This window comes from Cyprinodon variegatus, unplaced genomic scaffold, assembly GCF_000732505.1.
Source record: "Cyprinodon variegatus isolate N-32 unplaced genomic scaffold, C_variegatus-1.0 Scaffold846, whole genome shotgun sequence".
Taxonomy (NCBI): Eukaryota; Metazoa; Chordata; class Actinopteri; order Cyprinodontiformes; family Cyprinodontidae; genus Cyprinodon; species Cyprinodon variegatus.
The window spans coordinates 40,490-67,412 of record NW_015151299.1 but is presented as its reverse complement, the minus strand read 5'-3'; the positions used below and the strand labels follow the sequence as shown (position 1 = coordinate 67,412).

Here is a 26,923-nt window from a genome sequence, read left to right as displayed (position 1 = left end):
CTTATCAGGTTTCTGTCGTAAACATAGATCACACCTTCACTGCTAAATGGAGCCATCTTTATTGTATTTTGTGGCATATTGGCTCTGTTCGAATTCATGGGCTGCATCCTCCAAGGACGCGGTCTACCTAGACTGGATCCTCCGAAGTCCGTGAAAATAAGGAGACCGGAAGTGTTTTGGCTGTGAATTCAAACAGGTCTGCCCTTCGGCGGGTTTTACCGCCGTATGCTCTGTGGCTTAGCAACCGTTAAAGTTGACACACAAAGCAGGAATAGAATGAATACCGAAGTTTTCAAAACTGTTTGTTTATTTCTTTCCTTTGTATTGTAAAGTGAACAAAGACTACACTCACAAGAATCCAGAGTGGAATAAAGGTTCCAACCACCGGGAGCATGAATAAATAAAATCAAATGTAATGATAGAAACCTTAGTCAGTTATATAACATGCTGCTGTCATTTTGCACATCTCTGATGTTGCTGCTATTTTCTAATATCCATAACTGTAAAAATGTCCATAGCCGCATATTGGTTATTTATTCTCCAGTTTTATATTGTTAAAACACTTTACAGAATTGTATTGTTTATATTTTAACTATTCCCTATTATGTTATTCTTATACATTTTTCTAAGGTCCTCATTTGTGTGACCATTTTCAATAATCTTTCTGCTGCTGTAATTTTGCCCAATAAAGGGATTTTCTATTCTATAAAAGGGGTAGAAATATATAAGTAAATCTAAACAATCACTGCAAAATCACTAATATTCAACAAACAGAAATACTTAGTTAAGCATATTGTGCAAAACAGCAATAAAAAAATTAAACTCCTATCAGATTTATAGTCCTCACACTTCAGATATATTAGAATCTGTCCTTAAATTACAGCCAAACTCATTTACACAGTAACAGATAAAAAGCTTTAGATAAATCAAACATTGCCGCCACATATCTGACTCAATAACCATTAAAACAACTATTTTCATTCATTTCACATGGAACTATTAACAGACTTGTATTATATTAAACTGAACTTCCAATTTTCACCACTGTCACATTACGAGGAGTCTTGGAATCCAACCAGACCTCGGCGCCACACTATGACGTAATCATCCTTCGAATCTGGCCTTCTAAGGATGCATCCCAGGATTTCGAACAGAGCAATTGTGTCTTATTTCAAGACAAGTACAGACAGTTTTTAATGTATGAATATTTTTTTATCACAAACAGTGTTTAAAATACTAGATGGAAGCGGAGGTGGTTTCTTTTAGATTTGATATCCAGAAAGTGACAACAGAAGCAAAAATAACAAAATACAGAAAACCAAAATAAGAGACATCAGGTAAAGCACAGACGAGGAGCGAACGACGAGAAACTAACAGAGTAACTGAATAGGAGTTGTATATATGGGGGACAGAAACAATGGGACGACTAATTAGCAGATGACGAACAGGTGTGGACAGAAGAATCTAGAAGGGAGCTAGGAGAATGAGACTGACACAAGAGGGTGACAGAGGGTAAACAAGAAATACATAAGAACTCAAATTCAACCAAAAACAGCTAGAATAACAAAAATGGAGATAAAACCAATGAAAACCCAAAAAGAAAACTTAAACATAACCAAAACCATGACAGCTTGCTGCCACCCACACAATATACACCTGTATAAACACATACGGTAGGTAAAAGTCAAACATTAACTAACGCAGCATTAATAGGATAAATCAATGTTTTTTTTTGGTTCTTTTTTTTTATCTGCAGAAGATGTGAACCAAAATTCTGTTTAAAATGAATAGAAGGAAAATATATTTTTTAAGTATAAAATATACCTATTTACAAAATCAAGGAATGTGTGAAAGAAATGTCACTGAAAAAGAGAGGTATTCACTGAAAGAAGTACAAGCGCATTTTATCAGCGTGAAGAAGAATAGTTGTTTATTTAATGCTGTAGTTTGGAGATTTGAAGCTAACCTCACACATACTACATCCCACGTCAGCTCCCTCATACCCTGATACAAGTTGCTTACTTTTTTAGCCCTGCAACCCTTTCTATGTAGCAACAATGTTGACTCTCCTCCTCTTTTTTACAGCCACATTAAAGGTGGCATTTTTAATCATTCTCAAAGAACCTCAACACCCATCATATCAAAAACAACAACTAAATGGAAAAATTGCAATTAAAATACCACAACCCCATCATCATAATATACATTAATGAAATCCAATTGGAACCAAATTTGAATTAAAATGTAATACAGTCTCACACACATCATCCCAACAGGATCCTGGGGATTCTCATGAAAGAGACACTCAGATCAGTCAAACTGCCAGAGGAAATGTTAAACGTCTTTAATGATTGATTTGCGTACTAAACTTAACTGCCTGTGTGTCTTTTGTTAGCATTGTTTTTCTCCAAATAGCAGGCAAACCTTAAGCCTCCGAACTCAATGGTTATGTTCAATATAAAGCATGAACATTGGTTTCCAGTGTCCAAAATTATTATCATGGTTTATGGCACAAGAGGGCTATATTGAATTATTTTTCCTGAAATATAGTTAAGAAACACCCAAGTCACTTTTTGAATAACTGCACACCCACAAGACCATCCTAACTGCTCTTCCACTACTCAGAAGGATCGCCTATCTAACATGAATGCATGCATGAGTGTGTGTGAGCCCTGTTTCACTTGTGTGTAGCTCTGTTTAAGGTCTTTCTGCATTGTTCAGAATTTTAGTATGTATCGAAAGCAATGGCGCAATAATGAATAGGTGCAACAGAAGAGCACTGCATGCACAAGCACTGAAAGTGCACAACACAATAAAAGGAAACCTGCAAGGAAGGAGCACACAAATTGGTGTTAAGTGAACACATCAAATAGAATATCATGTAGTAAAACAGCAGATATGATGATTGGCTTGGATAAAAAAAAAAAAAAAAAAAAAAAATTCACTACGCCTTAAATTTTTTCCCTCAAAATAAAAGATTGAAATTATTTAATTATCTATAATGTGATCATATGTGTGGTTTATCTACATATAGCAATCCCAGAAATCCAACCATGTAGTTTGTGGCAAAAATTATCAATTCATTACTTTCCTGTCACATTCCCACAAAAAAAAATATATTTTTTTCTGATTTCTGTGACAGATTTTCAGAGAATGCCTTTATGAATACAAGGTCATAATCCATAAATGGAAGGCTTAAAAGGCTGCTTTTATTTAGAAAATGTACATATCTTTTAAAAACTATGAAAAGGCTGAACAATTCATGTGCATTGATTCTTTCAGGATCCTTAGGTTTTTTTGTTCTAAAATGCTAATATTTGGCTTTTAATAATTTCCTAATTAGCAAATTTGTAATTTTGCTGTAATAATGTTTTTCTCGTTTGTTGTTTTGTTAACAGGCTGATGAAATTTCCTACTACAACGCAAAAGACAATGTAAGCAATTTTATTTCATTTTTTGTCTTTTTTGTCTTAAGTCCTTGGTAGCAGCTAAGAAATAGTACAAGAATTTTTTTTTTTTCTTACAGGGTCCTATTTTTTATACAGCTCGTCTTCCCTTCTGTCTCCTATTTTACCCATACTATTCACCACATTCACACATTCCCCCCCCCCCCCCCCCCCCCCCTTTCTCTATATATTGCAGTTCCCCCTTCTCTTTCCCACTTCTTGGGCTCTTCTTCCCATGCAAGCCTCCTTTCAGTCATCTTTCCTCCAACCCTCTCTCAGGTGAAGAGGTTCCTGCCATGCTTCTCCCCTAATTGACAGATGAGATGTATGAGCTGGCTACACTGTTGCTTTATTAGGAAGCAAGTGTTCACACCATCCTTTGCTGACTCCCTCTCTCTCCCAACACCTCACCGCCTTTCTACTATAGATTCCTTCATATCTCATCAGTTTTTGCTTTTGCCCACTTATTGTTCTTTTTCTACAGCTTTCTTTTTATGCAAATCTGGAGGTTGAATACACTGCCTAACACCCCTCCTTTGGAGGGATTATGAAAGAGCTCACAGCATATATTTTATCAGTCAGCAATGCTTCATGTTTCATTCAAATGTGTAAATAAACTTACATCAGACAGAATTGTTTGAGTATGTTTTGCAGGACTTCTGTCTACTTTGCTTTAAGAGAAATGTATAAACAACTTCTACATGCTTATTAAAGAAGCTGGTAAATGTACCAAGAACTGTGATCAAAACTACTATATTCATCTTGATTTTTCTTTTTCCCCTAAGCTGGATGCAAATGAGACAGAGGGAAGAAAATACAGGATTCGACCAGACTTTAAAGAGGACCCTTCATTCAAACGTTTAACTGATCACAACCATACAGCTGTCCATATTCCTACTGACATCTATGATGGCTGTAAGTCCTCAGATGCACAGACAAACACACACCCATGTGTTGGGTCATACTAACTTTGTGGGGACTTTCCCTTGACATCCATTCATTTCTTATTAACTTCTATTGCCTAATCCTTTCCCTTACCCTAAATCTAACCATTACCAACACATACCTAATCCTTAACCTGACTTAATCTCAATTCATACATTAGTTCTAAACCAACCCCCCACCCCAGAAAGAGAACCTTTACTCATGGGGACCAGTCGTTGGTCCCTACAAATACCTATAATTCCCAAAATTGTAACATATTTCTGAGAAAATGTCCCCACAACAAACACCACACACAACACAACACTTAAACTCACTCATAAACCCAAGTGGTAACCATGGATACGGCTGACATATCTAACTATTAGAAATAATCTTGTAAACAGATTGTGCTTCCAGCAAACGTACCCTTGGCTAAATAATGTTTTTTAAAAGTGTAACAGCATGATGAGTTCTCAAGGTTCCTGTTGGGTTGGATGGTGTTAGTGAAAAGAGGATCTTGTAATAAGTGTTGTTATTGCAATTTTTTATTAATTGTAAAACACAAAGTATTTATATCCTTTTTCATAAGGAAGACGCTTTTATCATGAATGCAGTTGGGTTCACTGTACACTATATCATCATAATAAATTAAATAAAAAAATATAACATTGTAAGCATGTCTTGTTTGACATAAAATATCAGTGATTTTTGCGTTTTTGTATTTCATGTAGAAGAGTTAAAGTTATTTTTATAAGTAAAAGGCCTAACATAAAGGACCTAATCTCACATAAGTACAAACAGTTGCTCATAATGATAAATATCTCAACTAACATGTTTAGGAATATGTCTACCTCTAGCCTGCATGACGTGTTGTGTGTGGTTTATGCATGTGGTAAAATGCTATTTGCTTAAGTTATAAACGATATACTATATGTTTGAAAGTTCTTTGCGCTGGTTTTAAGGAAAAGTGTCCCAGCCTTATGCACATAATGCACACAAGTGGAATTATTATCAGCAGAGATTACTAATCCTGTCTTTATAATTATTATTTTTATTTTTTCTGACACTTTTTATGTTTTTGTACGGTGACCTTGAGTGTCCAGAAAGGCACCTTTTTAAATAAAATGTATTATTATTTATTATTACCCTAGATTTCAAAAAGTATTTTCCAAAAAAGAAATAAACTGTGCTGTGCCATCAGTAATTGATTGAAAACTTTGTTTCTGCAGCTATTCATAATTTTAATTTTTTTTTATTAATCTAGTGATTATTATTGTCATTTAACCTATGTGTGAATCAAAACCACAAAAAACCAAACAATTATTGTACATTTTGAATTGATTCGAAATTGTTTAAAAAAAATAAAATGAAATGCTAAGAAATAGAGAATATTTAAAGAGAAAGTTGGTATCCAACATGCAATATGTGTGTGTTTATGTGTCCTTGGTTTTATCAAGAGATCAATTGAGTTTAGGAGAACACATACAGTTATGAGTGGAATGTAATACTGTGGAACAGGAGAATAGAGATAGCATGAAGTTCTCCAGCAGCCTTATGGCACGTTCACAACGGAGTTGAAGGCTGTGCATATTAGATGCACAGCGGCTTCAACATGTTCACAGCAAAAAGCATAGTAAAATAGGAGGAGCTTGTGCTTGTATTTCAATTTCACATGGCAAACAGGGATTCTATCAAATAAGTCACATAGCTTGTTTTGCTGTAGAAAGCAGAACAACGGTGTTGGTCTCGAGGTCTGTGGGTCAAACCAATTCTCCAGAAATGGAACCAGTTGGAGATTACCACCACCAACTCCCAAGAACTGCATTTGGATGATGAGTCGATGTTACCTCCTTGTACTGTACCTAGCCAAAAGATAGCACCAGTGCGGAGAAGAGCAGCAACTGCAGAGGTCTGTGCTGAAGCTGGTATGATGAATGATACAACAGTCCTGCTGAGGGTGATCGAAGGAGGACAGCGGTAGATAGGCGACAGTGCATAAAAGTGCGGAGAGGTGGTATTAACTTGCTGGTAGCTGTGTTGGAGATCAGGAATGGAAAACAGTGGTTTTAGGGATAAATTAAAACACATTTTAAAAGCCACATGAAAACCTTTAAAGGCATTGTTTATTTTTTTACTTTATTATATATCTATTTATACAACTTATATATATATATAATCTTATATATCTTATTTATTATCTTATTAAATGGATCCAGTCGTTTTAAGTTTCTGACCAATCAGCTCCTTTTCTTTAAAAACTGATCCGAAGTCAATAACCTTTGTTTTGTCTGCATTAGTCTTCTCTCTCTTCAAAATGAAAAAAATTGTTGAAATTGTGCTTTGAATTAGCCTTTTCATGCTGAGAGAAAAATGAAAATAATGCAAAACCCCGTACAGCAGTGACATTGCCCATATTGACACAGGCAGACTGTTTGGTTAGATCGCCTTTTAAAGGTCAGTGCTGTCAGTGTGTTTTTAACAGTAATGATCCTTGGCACAGACTCAGTTTTAATGTTTAGAAATAAATTAAGAAAGATGCAGTTTTTGCAAGTTTTTTTGTTTGTTTGTTTTGACTTGTTTGAAATCTGATGTCAGAAACAGCAAGAAGCTTTTCCTGAGTCTTTTTAATCTTAACGACTGATTCATGAATATAGATGGATAATTATGACTTACAGAATGATTGAAGATGATGAGCACCACTTTATTGTGTTTGATTAGTGGTGTGCAACACAGTCAAGTGAAAAAAAACAAACAAAGGTCTATTGCTTCACAATGCTGTTAGATTATTAAACGTCTCAGAATAACATCAGTTGAAGTTGAATGCATTTTGTGGAGTAATAGAATAGAGAATACCTTTGTTTTTCCACAATGGGGAAATTCTGGTGTTACAGCAGCAAAAAGATTATAGCAAAAGTGGTCACACAAAAATAACATAATAGTGAAGAGATAAAAAAACGAAAAAAAATACTGTACTTTAAAGTGTTTTTACACTATGCTGTAAATACTGTGCACCTGGAGAATAAATAACCAATATACAGCTTTGGACATTTTTACAGTAATGGATATTTGAAAATAACAGCAACATCAGAGGTTTGCAAAATGACAGCAGCATGTTATTTAACTGATTAAGACAGAAACCGCACAAAAATCATCAGGAATGTAACAACTTTTTGATGTCGTGGGAACAGTGGTGGTTATAAAGTCTTAAAGCTGGGGATGCAGCAGTCTGTCACTGAAGGCACTCTCCAGTTCAGCAACAGCTCCATGCATGGGGTGGAAGACATTATTCAACAGAGATGTTAATTTAGTTAGGATCCTTTTGGTTCCCACCTCCTGCACTGAGTCCAGAGGGCATCCAATTCCAGTCGTAGGTCTTTAAAAGTGCCCCCTGCACTTCAAAAGACCTCAGTCTCCTCAGCAGTCCAGTTTGTTATTCAGGTAAACACCTAGGTACTTATAAGAGTCCACCATCCTATTGTGGCTTCCTTGGATATGCACCGTTTCAGTGGGGTGGATCTGTTTTTGCGAAAGCTTCTGCGAAATGTTGTAGATGAATAATAATGCAAAATCATAATATTTCTTGCCTCAAGCAAGATAATACTATCATACATTCTGAAATGAAAGTGTCACCATGCTAGCACATTTCCAATGTTTTTCTGCTCCTCTCTATTTATGTGTTTTTATACCTGAATTTTAATACAGAATTTTTCTCAAGTATTACCATTTTATACAAACTATAGACATTGACAGTAATAGCATGTAGAATATACAATCTGCATTGTTTTACAACAAGCATTGTGTATTGAATTGTTTTTCCTATATGAGTCTTGGAATGCATCAATTCACTGAATTCCCTATGTTCTTTTTTGATTACAGTGTTTTGTTTGTGTGAAATGACATTGAAGATTAATTAAATATAAAATGTTTTAATATAAAAGATTAGTCTGTGATGATAAGCTATATAATGTGATTTGTTTTGTTTTTTCTAATTGAGTGACCGCAATACTGTAGAGACTTAGATAACCTTTATTGTCATTTTGTATACACACAGTGTATACAAAATGAAATTTAGACAGTAAATGAGAAGAAGCTTAGCAGTGAAATTAATATTTCCATTTCAAAAAGTGCAGCAGTGAACGAATGCAAAAGAAAAACATGGTGCAAAACGCATTGATGTGGAAGCTGAGAACACTGCAAAGACAAATATATATGGTGCAAAAAACGGGACTGTAAATGGACTTTTTGATAATATTCTAATTTATGTAAACTCAAGATTTTTTTTTCTACAGAATACAATGAACAAAAAAAAAAAACAGTTTAACATTTTTCTTGTATTAGATTGTTATTATTTTTAAGTTAGAATGTTATTATCATCATATCATATGATGGACAATTTTAAGCTTAGCCAAATTCCACAGATGCACTATTTGAAAATATGTTTCTGGAGTGGGATATGTTTAAGTGTGGAAGTTAAAAAATAAATTCACTTTTACATTTATACTTAACACTTTATGTATCTTGGAAAATATCCTTTTTTCTATTCTAAAGATTCTTCAAATGGCAAAATAATCAATAAAACAGTGCAAAGCTCTCTTACAAATTATCCATTTTGTTGCCACAAAAATAAAAGATATATCATAAAGAAATGAATAAATGAATAATTCATAATTTCATATAAAAATTGATAAACATTGACTAAAAATATCAACTGGCAACATTGTGAATTTACTCCAAATTATGAGAAATACTTTATCAATTTGAAACTCTTCATAAAAGAAAGAAATATCTTAAATAACTCTTTAGATTGGTGTTTTTCTAAGTTGGGTGTATATGATTCGGAAAAATTATGTCAAGTCATCCATTCATGTCCGATATGGCTAAAAGCTAGCTGCTGTGCTGACTGAGATTTTAAGAAATCCTTTGGGTCTAAGGATTGTGAGCAGTAAACACAAAATAATTATAAACATTAGTGACTTGAGTAATTTGGGTAAGTGGTGGACTCTGAAATTCTCCTTTCCAGAAGGTAAAGATGTACTTAAAATCATACCCACATATTTACAGTACATACTTTAGTAGCCAAAAAAGAGACGACAAAGCAAAAAAAAGCATATTTTGGTGTAAGCTGTTACAAAGACCTTGTAGGCTGCATGTAATAAAACTCCATTTCTGATCCTTTCATTATAATTTCTTGACATTTACCTTAAGAAGTCACAAATAATATGATTCCCTAGAGTCTTTCTGACATTACAACTTCGCAATCTGAATGTCAATAACTGGAAGGTGGAATGTTGAATATTTTCGCTAAGTAGAGTGGCTTCTGTACTGTCATGTGTTGTGGCTTGTCTTTTCCTCTACCACCCTTTCTTGAATTACGTTGGAGGGATTCTTTTAATGTGAGGCTTCAGTGATGGTCTTAAGCATATGACAACCACAACTCAAGCTCTCAATGAGTTTCAGTGACATGAATTTGGATATTGGCATGTATACTGTTTTGCCTGTTAACTCAAGTTTCTGCACTTTTTCTGTGTTTGTACAAGAAAGGATTTTTGTGTTTGTATTTAGATCAGGAAAGTCATTGTGTGCAGCTGAATGAAGTGCGTCAGCACTGACTTAGAGGGACAGCAGGATGGCGTGACTTCCACAGCAAGGATTTCAGCCTGCTGGGGAACAGTCTGGCTTCAAGGTTACATGGGCAACCCTTCTGTTGACTTAAAACCCCAGGTATAAATGAGGGAGATGATTGGTAGATACTGTAGATGTAAGTAAATATTGGAGATTGTTAAGTCAAAAACTTAAACTCTTGTTTAGCATAAGTTTGTACAAGCTTTACCTTTCCTTTCTCGACATGGCAGATTTTAGGTTGGCATAAAAAAAACTAAAAAAAACAACAACCATATCCTCTGTGTGTATTGGCTGCTGGTCTTTAAGATTTTATGCCTACATAGTTGGCAGAACAGGTCATGAATAGGTATGGCTTTCATCCAGCGGGGAACTCTATCATAGCGGGGGAACTCTATCGTTTATCATAGACATTTACATTATTATTAGGGTTTAAAGCCCACCGAATAGGCAGAATGGGTAGATAGTGTAAATAGAATGCATAGATTACCTACCTATCCATTGGCTTAGGTAAAGCTGTTCACATGTTACAACATAGCAAATGAACTCTTTTTTTTGTATAGGTTTCCCTATCGTTATTATTTTTTGTCCACTAAAGCACACTATGCAGCTAATGTAAATGTACTAATTGATTGTAAAAAGTTTAGAATCCAGGCTGCTCTTCAAACAGGTGCACCTATATCTCTATGCGGTACAAAATGCATGTAACTGGTTTGTCGGATTATTGCTTTGCCTTTTATGACATGGATCACACCACATTCAGCTTTACTTAATTTATCACTGCATGCCTGTACAACTGTTGGAGTTGCTTTGGGATGCAGTCCAAATAATGTGATTTATGCATTGATTGAGCATGTTAGTTGGCTTGCACTGAGGAGGTGGACTTGGTGGCCTGTGCCTGGAACCCCTACATTTTTGCTCATTGCCTCTCGTTAAAAGTTTTACATGCGCAGTAGCTCCTTCGCAATACAGAAGTATAGGAGAGCTCAGGGCACAGCTCTGGTGTGCCTCAAGGTGACAGAAACTGTTGTTACAGTTGTAGTGCGGGTGATTGACAAGCCGAGTCCCGGAAGGGAAGCAAACAAGAGACACTGGAGGTGAAATCGTTTGGACCTGATTGGTCAAAACATTAAAATTAACAAACACCTAAACAAAGTTTTGCATAATTGCTCTTAAATAAACATACTCTCATAAAATAAATATATATTAAGAAAATATAAGGTTGAGTAATAGCTTCTCCATTATTAAACTGATACAGTATGTCTTTTTAGGTTTGTGACACCATGCAAAACACTGGTATGCCTTCACAAAACCACAGAAGGGCACAATTTATGTACAAAAAGTAAACCTTAACATGAAATTATGTTTTGTTTTATAAAGTGTTTTTATTAAGTTTTTTTGTTGTTGGCATTCATTAGATACACTGGTCTGATAACTTAGTATACGTTCAACTGGTTTTTGGTTGTTTGCTTGTGTACACCTATTTTTGAATTTACAGCCCCCCTGGAGAAAACTCCTCCAGCCGCTACTGATAAGCCATTACACTGTCACAGTACACAGTATGTTGTATTAACGTTGGTATGGTATTGCCAAGCAGCATAATAGTTGTTGTAATGGTGTCTTAACACCTGCTTGATTGCAGATATACAAAAAAATTTGTCTACTAGAGGAGGGGTCCCCAACCACCGGGAAGCGGACCGGTATATATATATCTATATATATATATATCTATATATATTATAGATATATATATATATATAATTTATCGACGAGTCTGAGTGATGTTTTATTTTGAAAAATATTAAAAATTGCGGTATTCTCTCCCATTTACATCAGTCGGTGCATCTGTGCCTCTTGACACAGGTTAATTCAGTTCAAGACTCATGCTATCTATAACATCCTATCTTTGTGAAGCAAGATTTTTTGCGGTTACAGCGACCAAAACAAAGCTACGGAGCAGACTGGACATCAGGAGCACACTTCGTCTGTCATTGTCTCCGATTACGCCTNCTATCTATAACATCCTATCTTTGTGAAGCGGGATTTTCTGCGGTTACAGCGACCAAAACAGCACACTTCGTCTGTCATTGTCTCAGATTACGCCTAGATGGGACCGGCTTGTTGTTTTATTTTTATGCTGTTTGTATTTGATTTTATGCCAGTCGTATCATTTCCCCCCCATTTCTATAAAAATGTTGCCAGAAATATTTGCATTTTCTGCAACATAAACAAACAAACAAACAAAAAATCATTTAAGTTTCTGCAGTTGTTAATGTTAGCAGGAATGTCAATTCTCGCCCATTTGTTGTGAGACTCTCGCATCTCAGTGTCTTCAAATGCTCACACTACATATCCATTAAAATTCAATTCCATTTCACTTATTTATATATAAAAATACAGTCCTGGTAAAAAATCTGCTACACATTTTCAAAACAACCTCAGTGCTAACACACATGGACATGCCATGTTCATACGTGCTCCGTGTTTTTGCACCAGCCAACCTTTTCCCTGTGCTGACAGCAGTAGTGTTTTTTTTAGTAAGCTTTACTCCTTGTTTGCTCTAGTTTAGCCACCTGATTAAGTCCCAGCTTTAGTCCATGTTTTGCTCAGAAGAAATAAATATTGCTCAGTCTAGTTTAATAATCTCCAGTTGGAAATTTGGATTAATTAAGCCAACACAAATATCTAAATTGTTAAAGCTTTCAAGTATGCCTCACAAACCCATAGGAAGTCCACAAAAAAGATAAAGAACAATTACAGCCACTCATCCATCAATCCAATTTCCGTCACGCTTCATCCCTGCTGGGGTCGCCATGGGTGCTGGCGCCTATCTGAAGCTGTCTATGGCAACAGGCAGGGTACACCCTGGACACGTCGCCAGTCTATCGCAAGACAACCTGGACAAACAACCATTCATACACACACACTCACAACTACATAGAATTTAGAGAAGCCAACTAACCTAACTGTCATGTTTTTGGACTGTGGGAGGAAGCCGTACCCAGAGAGAACCCACATATGCACAGGGAGAACATGCAAACTCCATGCAGAAAGACCCTGGGCCGGGAAGCGAACCCGGAACCATTTTGCTGCAAGGCAGCGGTGCTGCCTAAACATTACCAGAATATAGAAAATAATGTATATTGTCGGAAAATATTCCACATAACTACATATGACTTATTATTATTCATTAAAATGTACTGTGCTATAAAATTCCATATTTTTCTCACTTTGTTTCAGTTAAATCCTTTGAAAACCTTTAACCTATAGCTACACATATGCTCATATCCTTTCCATCTAACCCTAACAAAGGTTGCCTATCCACACTCTTTCAAAATCTCACTCCAAGGTTTGGTGAAAAGTAGCCCTATGTTAGACCTATATTGGTCATCAATAAAAAATTATATGTACAACTTAAGGTCCACAAATGTGTGCTCACATAAATTGATAAACAAACCTTATAACTTGTAGCCTGCTGGTTTCTGTATTGCAGCTACTATTGTACTGAATGAGCTCAACTGGACAGAGGCATTAGAGGATGTCTTTAAAAAGAACAGAGAGGATGATCCAACACTCCTCTGGCAGGTGTTCGGCAGTGCTACAGGCCTAGCCCGCTACTATCCAGGTAAGGAATCCACCAACTAAAAATATTTCATTTTCTCAAGATACAGCTGTTGGCTCCATACATTACCTACTTTTCATATTGCTGGTATCTTATGTGACAACATACTGCAGATAAAGGCACCACACTGTTCAGATGTAACATAATAACCACTAGCGGGTGAATAACTGATTAGCTATTCATCATGCTCCCTTTTAGTGGGCAGAATGAAAAAGGTTGTGGCAAAACCTTTTGTGTGTCTGGTATGTAAAAAGAAACAAGCAAATTAGAACTGAGATATGTATGTTGTTGCTAAAACAGGAATTGTGACAAATTTAAGTCTTTGAGCAAGTCTTACAAAGGCAGAAAAGCTCAAAAATTGGGCAAGAGCGTTTCCAAAACCAAAGCTCTGTGAGAGTTTTTCTTTGTTTGTAATGGCTATTCAACAAAAAGGCTTTAAAGAAGGAATGCATGGTAGCAAACAGATGATGGAGTTATGAGTGACTCCAACTCTCAAATGCAGGCAGGGAGAAATGGCTGGCCTGTGTTGTTGTATCTTACAACATGAAAGGAAGATGTTAATGCAGTTTCTATTTAGGGTACCCATGCTGGCACTGGTCTGTGCCAAAAGAACCAAGAAGGAGCATGTGTGCATTAATACTACACAAGAGAGTGATGTGAGATGGTAGTCGAGTTGCCACAAATCTGAAATAGCTTATAAATGTTTTTACAAATAAAACAAAGCATTTGTCTCTCTTCTGCTAATATTTGTTTATCAGATATTCAGTTCACCTTATATTGCATTCACACCAAAAACGATTCAAGCCGTTTTATTGTCACATTTTGCCAGCAATTCGCAAGGTGGGAGAAAACATTCTGCTCCTGTTGCAGGAGCTTCTATCGGCTGCTTGCCCCTGTTTACTCAGCTCGCTGATCTGGATTTTACTGAGTCACTGTTCTTTTTTCATTAAGGAAATATGAAGCCAGAATTCTGCTATTAAAAGCACACGAGTGATACTGTAAATACTCAGAGGAGATGTTTTTTTTTTTTTTTTAAGTTAGGCTAAAACATTTAATAGAAAGTGCTCTCCTGACGTTAATTACTGTCAATACTAGTCGTCATATATATTCATATACTAATGAATAAGAATAAGGCAGTTTAACAAAAAAAAAGCTCCTTTGCCGATTCCGTTTTTTGCCCATACTGAACTGGAAGTGTGATGTCACTCCGGGATATTTTCTACCCAACATGGTGGATCTGCACCCTGTAACAGATGTATAGTGACAGAAATACCTGTGTATCTTCATCAAGTAAACATGTTCCCAGAGATGACGAGAGAATCTACTAACTTTTTACACTTTCTTGAGTAATTTATTTATAGGCTATGTTTAACTTTAACTGAGTAAAAATATGATGAAGTAGTGCTACTAATACTTCAGTATAATCTTCGGGTAATCTGCACCTAACCACCTCTGCATGCTTCTAAAGAATGTGTACCCTGCTGGGGAAAAGTAAACCACATATGTATTAATATGTATAATGTTAAATAATTGAGATTAAATCGAGTCAAACTGTTTTAATTTATAGTCAGTATAGGTTTCTTTTTTCAAATGTTTTGCTATCCCTGTAACATGTATGATTGACCTGCATCTACTTACCTGAAGCTCTGTATTTGTCGTAGCATTCTTTGAGATGAAAGCCTGTGCATTCCATTTTTCCATTACGTTATTTGATAATATTTACAGACAGTATAAAACCTGCCACAGTTTAGTTTCTGTGATGAATTTAGAAATCCTTCCAACCGACCAGTTGTCATAAAATGTGTCCTATCATGTCTGACAGTGACTCACTGCTGAGCCATATTTAATGCTGCATATTGCAAGAGTCTTGCAGTCAGATTTGTCAGAAATTGAACCAAAATAGGAATTAGTGTTAATTCTATTTAATTATAACCAAGATTATAATAAGCTTGTATTTGATCTCTTTTTATAGCCTCTCCGTGGATGGATGCTCGCAAAACTCCCAGCAAAATTGATCTGTATGATGTCCGCAGGAGGCCATGGTAATAAAACTGAAGAGAAATATGCTCATTGGCCATTCTAATAGGTATATCCGTTCAACTGACAATTAAGCCAACATTATCATGGTCAAAAGCATTTCAAAAAACTCAATGCATTTAGATTTGCAATTCTGTTGGAATAAGAAAGATTTTTTAAGTAAAAGTACCCCAAAGGCCTCCAAAGTCACCATATCATGTTCAAATACACCACTTTTAAATGGCATGAACAGGAGACTAACACCATTGATGTAAAACTAAGAAATTGCTAAAACATACGTAATCAATCAGGGGACCATCCTAGTACTAGCACACTATACCTAATAAAGTGGCCAGTAAGTGTTTATATAAAAGCTTTTTCTTTACTTCGCTCTCCTTGTTAGTAAATTTGCAATTTCTCTTTTAGTTTTGACTTACTATTCAGCACCAGAAATGAAAACTGATCCTATGTATTGTAAACAAAATATGTATTTGCAAATACAAATCTGTAATTGTCTTTTTTAGGAATTATGAGATCCTTACAAGTTATCAGAATAAACTGTTAAAAATTTGATGATAAAAACAAATGGAAGCTCACAGTTTTTAGTCAGAAACATAGTTATATGCAGCTGGTTTTCTACATTAACCTTTGAAAAGTCTTTTCATAACTTTTTAGTAATAATTTTACCCTATATAAATAAAAATTATCATTAAAAGTTTTTCTTCTTCTTTCTTAAGTTGATTTATTATGTCTTTGCATATAACTAATTGTCATAATGTCTGGGTATTGCATATGAAACGTTCTTTTTTATCATTCATCAAGGTATATTCAAGGGGCTGCTTCACCCAAAGATATGCTAATCCTTGTGGATGCGTGAGTATACGAAAAACCCATACAGATCAATGATCTTCTCACATTGTCGTCCCTTTTTATGATGTTTTTTTTTACCTGCTTTGATATATTTTTCCTTCATATTTCTGACAAAATTCTTTTCCACACAATCTCACATGTAAAGGGCTGAGCTGATACTGTGTGAAAGGCTTCTGGGTGTTTAATACTTTTTTTCCCTTTTCTTCCTGTAGAAGTGGGAGTGTCTCTGGTTTAACCCTCAAACTAATCAGAACATCTGTCAGTGAGATGCTGGAGACACTGTCTGATGATGACTATGTAAATGTTGTTTATGTGAGTATTATTTAATCTTCCTCTTGTGTAAAGCTATCTGTTTTTCCATTTGCCTTTCATTTTCACATAAGATAGGAATGTAAACATGTCCCTATATATATATATATATATATATATATATATATATATAGTTATTATTTTTTTGCTTCTGTTCTGTCTGCAAATAATCAAGTTAAAGCTGTACAGAAGTTAGTATACAATAGGGGCAAAGAGATTGAGACAAATAATTAAATATAGATTTATGGCCCCTCTGAAACAGACATTTCATATAAAAATCACACACCTCTATTTGTTACTATAGATTAGAACCCTGCCATTAGTGCCCCAGATGTAAACAGCTGTGGCTGAACAATCCCATTGCACCTCAAAAAATTAAAGCTGTGCAGTGACAGCAGTAAAACCGGGGAGGCAGTCATCCATCACTTTCTTTGCCTTTAAATTGTATGTTCCTTTAGTCAATGTGGGTTACAACTTCTCTCAGGTTTTCATCAGTCCCTCTGTCCATCACTTTGATTTATCACATGATCTTATAATCTCCATTTTTCTCTTTTCAGAGTAAATGCATCATTTTCTTTATAATTACTTTTCTCACTTACCAATCACCCCTACTATTTCCCCTCTACACATTTCCTTCTACTAAAGACAAACCGCCTTTTGCGATTACATTTAGAACAAACCAATCAAGAGATTACTTTTCTGGTACCTGGAGAGATCTTTATTACAGGGGGATTGTAGATCTGGGAGAGGGTAGTCGACTGCTCCATCTCCTCTCTAAGGGAATCCTTTTGTCTTCAAAACAGTGCAATCTGGTTAATTGTTAGCTTGAAATTGTAAAAGACATTTTAAATCAGCAAACTCTGATGAGCTCAGTGAATCATATTAATATCCCTTCTCCACAAGTATAAAACTCAGCAACTCAGTCAGAAAACTACTGGTCACTAATTCTTAAATGGCATAAAGTCTTTTGTTTTACATTAATATTAGCATATGTTTAGTGGGCCTAAAGTGTTTATGACCATGTGGCATTTGCTTACCCTGATCTGTTTTCTAGCTTGTTCGATAGCACACCATGGCTTCCTTCTCTTTCCCGAACACATCTAGAGTGCTTTGTTTTGTGACTAGCAGCCTTTTCTACTTCTTGTCATTGGTACGAGTTTGACTAAAAGGCATAAAGATTTCAAAAAGTCCTCCGTTGTTGATGTGTTTTTGATGCATACAGACAAAACAAGGTCAATAGAGTTGGTATTAATGGAAAGAGGGCCTTATTTGCACACTAGAGCATTGTCTGGTTAAAATGAAAAAGAAAAAAAAATGTTTTCTACTCTTAATGTACGACACAATGGTGTGTGCTTTCTGTTCAAATGGATCAAAAAAAGGTCCTAAATGAAAGCATTTCAAAGCATCCCACTCTCTGATGGGAAGCCTTGTTACAGACATATTATTGTTGTAATCAGTAGGAAGATAAAGCCCTCTGGTAACATATCAGGGTAATTACCCACTTTTCAGTGCTTTTAAAATTATTTATTTTACAGAAAATATCATTGAAATTTTTACCTAATGACAGCCTCTCCTATTTACTAAAATATTTGTCAAGCACAAGGCAGAGACCACAGGATTATGATGTATTATATTAGAAACTGATAGTGTTGCTGTTTTAGACCTGTTATATCCTGATACAGTTTTTGTTTAATGTTTAGCATCAAGACAATTTTAAAATGAATATTTAGAAACTGTTACTAGACTTCCTTTTTTAATTGGTTGTATACACATGTTCAAAGAGTAATATGTGTATCTATTCCTGAGGGTGTTGTTACCTGTCACTGAATCACCAGTTCTTGATATTACCCATAAATCATTAACCTCACTAACTGTAGCCTTGGGACTAAGCTGGCATTGATGATGGAAGATCTTGGATCCAAACCTTAGCTGAACCGATCAAAGATTTTGAAGGATTCTTTTCTGTTTTTCATACATCTTCTCCACTGTGTTTTATTTTTTTCATGCTTTGACCCCTGCTCAACCCCTTTGGCCATCCCTACACCCCCCCCACACACACACACACACACCCCCACCCACATCCCCTAACCTCTCACAACCTCTATAACATTCATCCTGCGTGTTGAGCCATGTTTACCAGCACCAGTATAGCGAGTGTCACATGGTTACAAGGCAGAAATGCAGAGTGTCTGGCGGGATTAGAGTTTGGAGATTAGCCGTCTTTTCTGAGTCATCGCTAATCCATTTCTAAAGCCTGGACGATGGCACACACATACGAGAGCTGTTGTAATAGGATCCCAGGAGAACTGTAAAATTCAAAGTTTCATTCACATGTATTTTGTTCAGTCCTCACTTTTTTTTTCTCTGTGGGTATAATAAGCCTAGTTTGGAGTAGAAAATAGGATCCGTCTCCTGGTGGAGATGATGAATGTGTTATATGAGCTTACTATGAAATTTTCAATTTCCTGCCTTTAAAACAACTTTTGAATCCTGTCTTCACACCCCTCCCTTTTTGTCCTGTTCCTCTCATTCCCACCTTCTGCTCTCACCTCAGTCACGTCTTCTTTATATTGAATATGTGATAGGAAATCTCTGTTTGCTTCATGTTTCCAATTATAAGCAAATGTATAATTCTTCCGTTTGTGTGTGCCTTGCTTGTAATTATGTTTCGTCACCCTGATCTATTTGTGACAATGCATATTATTCCAGAGATAGTCCTGTATTTTACTATTCCTCTGATAGGAATTTTAGTGCTGTGAAATACAGAGTGGGAACCTTCTGTCAACTCGTCTGTGCGGATCAGTTATCAGCTCTACAGACAGTCTCACAGGGAAATATTGATTAGTTTAAAACAATGGAGGGCATTATTGGTTTACAACAATTCTGCAACACAAAAGTACTGATCACTCTGGTCATAGTGTAAATAGAAAATACAAAAAACATAATGTTGTCAATGAGCTGATTAAAAACTCAGTTTAAGTCGAATTACATATCATTCTACATGCTATGTAACTGTTAAAGAGTCGCTGCGTATGTTGAAGTTGTGGCTTTGAGGAATTTTGCATATATATTATGTCGGGTTGAGATGAGTAGGTCTCACCTTTGAAAAAAAAAATATGATCCTGCGGCCTATCCTCATTTTTATATAGCAGAATCTTGTTTCCATGGGTACCGAATCGTTGAGCTCCAAGGATGTGAAGCAATTAGTGGGGCTTGATGAATGTGTCTGTTTACCACTGCCTGATAACAGGCAAGGCCAGGTGGGAGTGTTTTCCATGCATGCGTGTCTGCAGTTGCGCGTGCATTCATATTTGTTACACATGCACATATGCTTTAATTGTATAAATAGTTTTGGGTCACAACTTCATTCCTCTGTTTCTCAGTTTAACACCAGGGTGAAGAACACAGCCTGTTTTGACCATCTGGTTCAGGCTAACGTGAGGAACAAAAAGCTACTGAAAGATGCAGTGCAAAACATTACAGCCAAAGGAATTACAAATTACACAAAAGGCTTTGAGTTTGCTTTTGAGCAGCTTAATATGGTGAGTAAAAAATGTTTTTTTGTCAGACCTCAGTTTTTAGCAGGAACGCAGAAACTGATGTAAGTTTTGAATGAACATTGCCTCTTATGGCTTTATGGTTCAGTGAGTTTAAAGTGTTGTCTGCACTGCCATCTGCTGGTTGAGGGTAGTGTCTCATTTATGGGTTTGGAAAGGGACCGAATGTGTCAGAAGAATAGACTGTCTTTTATTGAATAATAATAGTAATCTCTAAAATTAGCCAACATAATTTTGATTCAAAGTTTTAACTCCAACCATGTGACTGTCCAATGAAGCCTGTCCCCTATATTTTTTAAAGAGCAAAATTATTGTTTTAATCATAATACATCATGTTGATATAAAGCAGTTTATTTGATCATATTGTTTTTTTTGTATGGAAAGTAGTGTTCTTGTGTTTTTTATTTGTGTTGCTTAATGATTATGCAAGGAAAAAGCTTTTTACTGTAAGCAGCCTGCTTTAAAGGAGAAGAATGAAAGTGCCCTGACTCAGAAGTTTATGTCTGATTTTTTCATAGACTAATGTGAGCAGAGCAAACTGCAACAAGATCATCATGCTTTTTACGGACGGTGGAGAGGAACGAGCTCAGTCCATACTGAAAAAATATAATTCAGACAAAAAGGTAACTACAGGGGTTGGCAAATACATTTGATTATGGGTGACTGTTTATACCATGACTTTTGTTCTGGCTGAGGTAAATAGAAGGCAGAGGAGAAAAGCAAAGTTTAATTGTCAAAACAAAATTAAATATGCTTCAAAGAAGGACTTCTCTAAACAAAGATCCGAGTGAAAAAATGATAAGTTCCAAAGCTGTCTGAAAACGAAGAACACAAAAAACTGATCAATCCAAAGTAAGGATATGTGAAAATAAATTGCCTTGTTGTTGGTTCTGACAACTTCCATCAAACTCAAGTGAGAACTGGCAGGAAATATACAATGCAACTCTGAGGGGTACTCCTTTTATTATTTTTATTAAGTCACAACTTCTTTTAAGTCATTGAGAATTAGGACTTGCTGGTGTGCTTTACATCATTGTTTTGAAGCATAACATAAAAGTATGTTAAATTAGGGCACAATTTGATAGCTGGACATTCTTCCTTAGAACCTTCCATCAGGTTATTGACATCCTGAAACAGAAAAAGAGTTCTGGTCCACCATGCTACCAACACCATGTTTAACTGGTGGTATGGTTTTATTTTGCAGAAAGAATTATGTTTTGTGAGCTTTGGCTGATTACAAACCTTCCAAAAGGTTACACTTTTACTTCACCAGTCCCCTAAATGTTTTCCGAAACATTTTAAATGTTTTATTTTTAGTCAGTGGTGGTTCTTTCCTTGGAACTCTGCCAAGATGTTTTTTTTTAATTGTTGAATTCTCTATATCTTTTTGAGTCATGTGCCTGACTGCTAGTGGGTGAAATCAGGGCTTCAGTGTTTAAAATTTTCTTCTTGGTTGTTCTATTACAGTCTTAGAAATGCTATGGATACATTTGGATAGGTCACTCACTGTGGAGATGGTCCACCACTTTTCCATATTTTCTCCATTTGTGGGTAATGGCTCTTGTTATGGTACACAGGTTTTAAAATACCTTAGAAATGGTGTTTTCACCCTTCAAAGACTGTCACATGTCATGGAATTTTCTGCTGATCTGCTCTTGAATTTTGTTTTAAATCAAGGTATGTGGTTCATTTGGTGATTTTTGTGTGTGTGTGTGTTTTTTAACCTACTTAATTTTAATGTATGTCCTAAAGGACTGAGTTCTTTTTTTCCAGAGGTAATTTATCCTTGTCTCCTTGTATAGCTAGAAAACTGAACAATGGTGCAATATTGCATAAAGGGTAACTTGTGGGTTGCTGGTTTCAGTTCCCCTGCGTTTGTTTCCTTGGTCAAGACACTTCACCCACCTTTCCTTCTATTGGTTGTCAGAGTCTCCGTTAGCACCGATGTTTTGCAGCCTCATGTCTCAGAAATAAAATGTATTGCCCTATCTAATATACTGAAATTCCAGTTACTAAGACTAACTTTCAACATATCAGATCAAGCATAGTTTTTGGTCCAACACAATGTTGATATAATGTTTGATGGTATTTTAATGATATACTGAACCACAAATCAAATTTACTCAAATCTAAGTAAGAAAGCAGGATAGCTAATTTACTGAAAAACTGAAACACTCAACCAGTTCTTAGAGGGGTTCAGGTCTTTTTACTGAGTTGCAAATCTTCACAAGAACAATAAAAGTATATGATTCAAACAAGTTTTTTTTTTTGCAAAATAGGAGTTTTTCATTAATAAGGAGAGGGACACCAGTTGGGGATCAAAGTAAATTTATGATTCTGGTTATTTAAATTATGCCAACTACCTCCTACACTTTTAACCAAAAACCATTACCTAAAGCTAAGCAAATTCATCTTAACTCTTCAATAACACTTAAGGAATAAACATTGCTTACACTGTTTCCAAATCAAAATATGGCATTTTAACTTTGATTTACATTACAAAAAGTCAAAATTGGCAGAAGGCAAAATAATCTTAAAAATAGAATTGCTACTGCTTGTCAGAGATCAAACTGTGCATCATTTTTCTTTAAGCAGAAAGTATTTATTTTTATATTAATCCTCCACATCATCATCTGTACGTTGCACATTGAGAAATAATTCAGACACCCAGTTGTGCCTTTTTAGTAACATAGGCAAAAGTGTAGATAGACGGACGGACAGACAGACTCTTCCCTCTAACTTCAGCAAGTGGTCCTTACCTGGTCTAGATTCCCGTCTGTGTTACGTAGTTCCATTGTCAATGTATACAATAGTTGTTCTACTGAGTATTTACATGGCTTAAGTGTTTATTCAAATCTATTTATTAACTAATTACTCTTTTCATTGTTCTGTACTAGGTCAGAATCTTCACCTTCTCAGTCGGACAACACAACTATGATAAAGGACCCATTCAGTGGATGGCCTGCTCCAACAAAGGTAGCCTACATGGTCTCAGCCATTGCATTTCTACAGTGATCAGTTTTTTTACTTAGAGACAACTTTTTACATTGGATCAAAATGTCAATTATTTTTATACTTCATATGGTAGTCATATAAAAAAAATCTGAAGATCCAAAGGGATGAAGTAAAATCACAGGACAAGTTAAAAAGAAGGGATGTTTGAAGTTTATTTTTCCCGGATGTTAAAGTCTTGTCATTTACCCAGGTTACTTCTATGAGATTCCTTCCATCGGAGCCATCAGAATTAACACACAGGTCATGTTAGAATATAGTCTCTTCAAGAATTTAAGAAATGCATCCTTCTATTGAAGTACATCACAACAATCTGTTTTTGTTGCTTGTTAAATGTAGGAATACCTGGATGTCTTAGGAAGGCCCATGGTGCTAGCAGACAAACAAGCCAAACAAGTCCAGTGGACTAATGTATATCTTGACGCTCTGGTAGGACATCACCCATTTATGAACTCTTATACATTGCAGAACATAATTTTACCGGAAAGATACTTATCAGTGTTATCTCCTGAAAATGAATCAGGAACTTGGTCTGGTTATCACTGGAACATTGCCTGTTTTCAATAGAACAAAGACGGTTGATGACAAGAACAAAGAGGTAAAAGTAAAAAAATGCAATCAAGATACGTGGAGTTCCTTGGTTTTACTGACAATATTTCTTGACTTTTCCTTGTTTTTTGTTTTTTTCCACCTAAGATTCAGAATCAGTTAATTTTGGGTGTAATGGGAATTGATGTATCACTTGATGACATCAAGAAACTCACACCACGCTTCACGGTGAGTGTGATACTCCCAAATGCGATCACATGCATGCAGAAAAATGCATTTATCACCTAAAGTCTTATGACTTGTTACAGTGCTCAAACTTTCCTTATTTGTTTCTTTCTGAGAAGTGGATATGTAATAAAACTGAAATGTGTTGGCAGTCTTTATACAAAACCACTCGCAAAACAGAACATGCTGCTAATAATGCGATTTCTTTGTTCCAACTTGCTCTGGTGCTTTGGGACCAGTTAATCCCTCCTGCAAGTTTTTAACAACCCATTTGTCTGCAGTAACACCATAAATCTTTTCAATCCAGTGTTAGTACTCTGACGGCTGCCCAGCTGTCATGGGTTGAGAGGCAGAATATTTTCTAAGCAGGATGTCAGAGTACAAGGAAATTAACATTAATTCCTGCTCATACTCATACAAAAAAAAGGACATACTGCACTGTGAAAAAAAACAACAAAAAAAACATCCCAGCTAAAATATTTGGTGTAAAATGACCATGGTGCACATCAATGCACCATGATCCCACCTCCCATTTGCATTGAATAATAGCATTATTCGGGATTTTTGAACAGAGAGTTTATGTATTTCCTCTTTGTTCATCTTTACATCAGATTGGTCCCAATGGATACTACTTTGCTATTGATCCTAATGGATATGTCCTGCTGCACCCAAATCTCCAACCAAAGGTATGACAATTGCATGTCCAAGTCTTATATTCTAAATGAATATTATAAACAGCTCCACCATAACCCATTATGGTCATTAAATGTTATACGTTCTAGCAGATGTTACAGGATAGTGTGGAGTTGGTCAAAAGCTGGCAACAGATCAGACTTCAGAAACATTTACTCCCTTCTAAAAAATAGTCTGGAAGGTTACTTTGTTGTATGCGATATCATAGATTAGAAGACCTGGTTGTGAACTGGCATATATTCTTAAAACTAATGAGCTGTGGCACCGTTTGTGGTAATCTGTTTGGGATCTTTAAGTCTGATTATATTTGTTTTTCTGCACATTTTATCCTAAATTGAAGGCTTATATTTGCTCACAATTGATTTTTTAATGCTTAATATTGAAATGTGAAGCTAAGATATATACTTTAAACTGTTGAAATTCTGCTTAACATGAAAATGTTTAAGCCTGCCCGAGGCCATGGATTGTCACACAATTTCTGAGATGAATGCAGTTGGACTTTCAGCCACTGGCACACATTAAGATATGACCCCATAAAAATTAACCATGACCTTAGAAGAGGTTCCAGCCTTCCTTTCAACAAATCCCATTTCAGTTCACTACCTTCAGTTTCAGGCATGCCAGCACTGACAGGCTGTATGCTGGCCATGTGTTGCCCAGAGCTCTAAAGCACTTTGCACTACTCCATGGATCTGACACTGCAGACCACACACAGCCGCTTCACGCCAAGAAGTTATGGTTCGAATGATTTTATTTCTTAGTTTATTACATTCATGGATGTGGTAATTCATATCCTGTCAGTTCACATTAGTGTATGCCTACAACTTGAGGTAACTGAAGATAACATTAAAAACAAGTTGACTTTTATAATCGTGGTTGAAGACTTGCCCAGCTTGGAAGAAAGGAAAAAAGGGGAGGTTTAGTTTGTGTGATTAGGGCACTTTATGTATCCCGAGGTCACTGTGTCATCAGCTCTTCTTCCCCTGTATTTAAACATCAAAGTTTGTCACTGTACATATGTGTATAATTCTTTCTAGAAAAGGATTCGCAACAGGAAGCTCAGGCTCAATAATAAGTACACTGTCACATTTCATGAGGTGAGATAAACTAGTGACATTTAGATTGCTAAAGTAGCTTCATGGCAATTCTAAAAGGTTTTCTGTTTTCCAGTCCTGTAGACATAGCAGCAGTTGCTTTAGTAACCCATAATGTTCAATACGAGGATAAAAATAACATTTGATGTGCTTTGCAATCCTTTGTCACCAACTTATAGTTTCACCAAAACTTCCTGCTTAGCTATAAATCCAACTACTTATCCGACAGTAGTTAACAAATGAGTTGAAGCTCCCTACTTTCATACGCAAAAAAAAAAAAAGGTAGAAAAAAACATGCCTGGATACAGTATAGCCATAAAGGACTCATTCTTAACATTTTAGACATAATGAATTCTATTTTTTTTAATTAAATAATAAAGTAGAGCTATGCCTTTTATGTGATAAAGGAGACTTAAAGAAGAATATTGAATTCCCTGTAGGTCTGTAGAGGTTTTCCTCTTACTTCTTTATTGTTTTACTTGTAGCCAACAAAGATTTGGAAGATCTGTCATGGCATTATTTTAGAAGTGTGATTATTTGTCATAGTTGGCAAATAAGCACTTCAAGTTTCCTATTAAATTATTCCTCCGAGCAATGTGACCTTACGTTGTAATGAGGCTACCCCTGAAATGATCTCATTTTGAGCTTGCATTCTAGCAAGCTTATTTCCCATTAGCCCTCAGGTGGATACACTGTCTCACTGAATAAGTCAAATAACGAATTGAAGAATACTGATGGTGACCTTGAGGCTTGTTAAGCATCAGAATATTAAATATGTCATCCAAACCTCCTGGTTTGGTTTGCTGCTGTGTTTTTGCTTTCATCTCACACCCCAGCTTCCATCATTTCTGACATAGAGAAGTCTCTGTAATCGTTTTTATTCTTTCATTGTTCAAAGGGCAAATGAAACATGTTTTGGAGCCAACATCAATTGAAAACAAAAATGTATATATGTATATATATACATTTTGAGAAGAGGCATAACTG

At 35.8% G+C, this 26,923-nt stretch overlaps 1 protein-coding gene across 1 annotated transcript in view; it reads left to right on the top strand.

The window, feature by feature from the left end:
- Positions 1 to 26,923, top strand: part of LOC107099205 (voltage-dependent calcium channel subunit alpha-2/delta-1-like) — an 88,407-nt gene that overhangs the window by 37,309 nt on the left and 24,175 nt on the right. The window contains exons 5-18 of the mRNA XM_015397253.1: positions 3,399 to 3,434; positions 4,232 to 4,361; positions 13,483 to 13,614; positions 15,584 to 15,653; positions 16,450 to 16,500; positions 16,710 to 16,809; positions 20,190 to 20,348; positions 20,882 to 20,986; positions 23,261 to 23,339; positions 23,569 to 23,618; positions 23,715 to 23,804; positions 23,899 to 23,973; positions 24,072 to 24,152; positions 24,761 to 24,835. Coding sequence (XP_015252739.1) covers positions 3,399 to 3,434; positions 4,232 to 4,361; positions 13,483 to 13,614; positions 15,584 to 15,653; positions 16,450 to 16,500; positions 16,710 to 16,809; positions 20,190 to 20,348; positions 20,882 to 20,986; positions 23,261 to 23,339; positions 23,569 to 23,618; positions 23,715 to 23,804; positions 23,899 to 23,973; positions 24,072 to 24,152; positions 24,761 to 24,835 — 1,233 coding nt within the window. The remainder of the gene's footprint in view (positions 1 to 3,398; positions 3,435 to 4,231; positions 4,362 to 13,482; positions 13,615 to 15,583; positions 15,654 to 16,449; positions 16,501 to 16,709; positions 16,810 to 20,189; positions 20,349 to 20,881; positions 20,987 to 23,260; positions 23,340 to 23,568; positions 23,619 to 23,714; positions 23,805 to 23,898; positions 23,974 to 24,071; positions 24,153 to 24,760; positions 24,836 to 26,923) is intronic.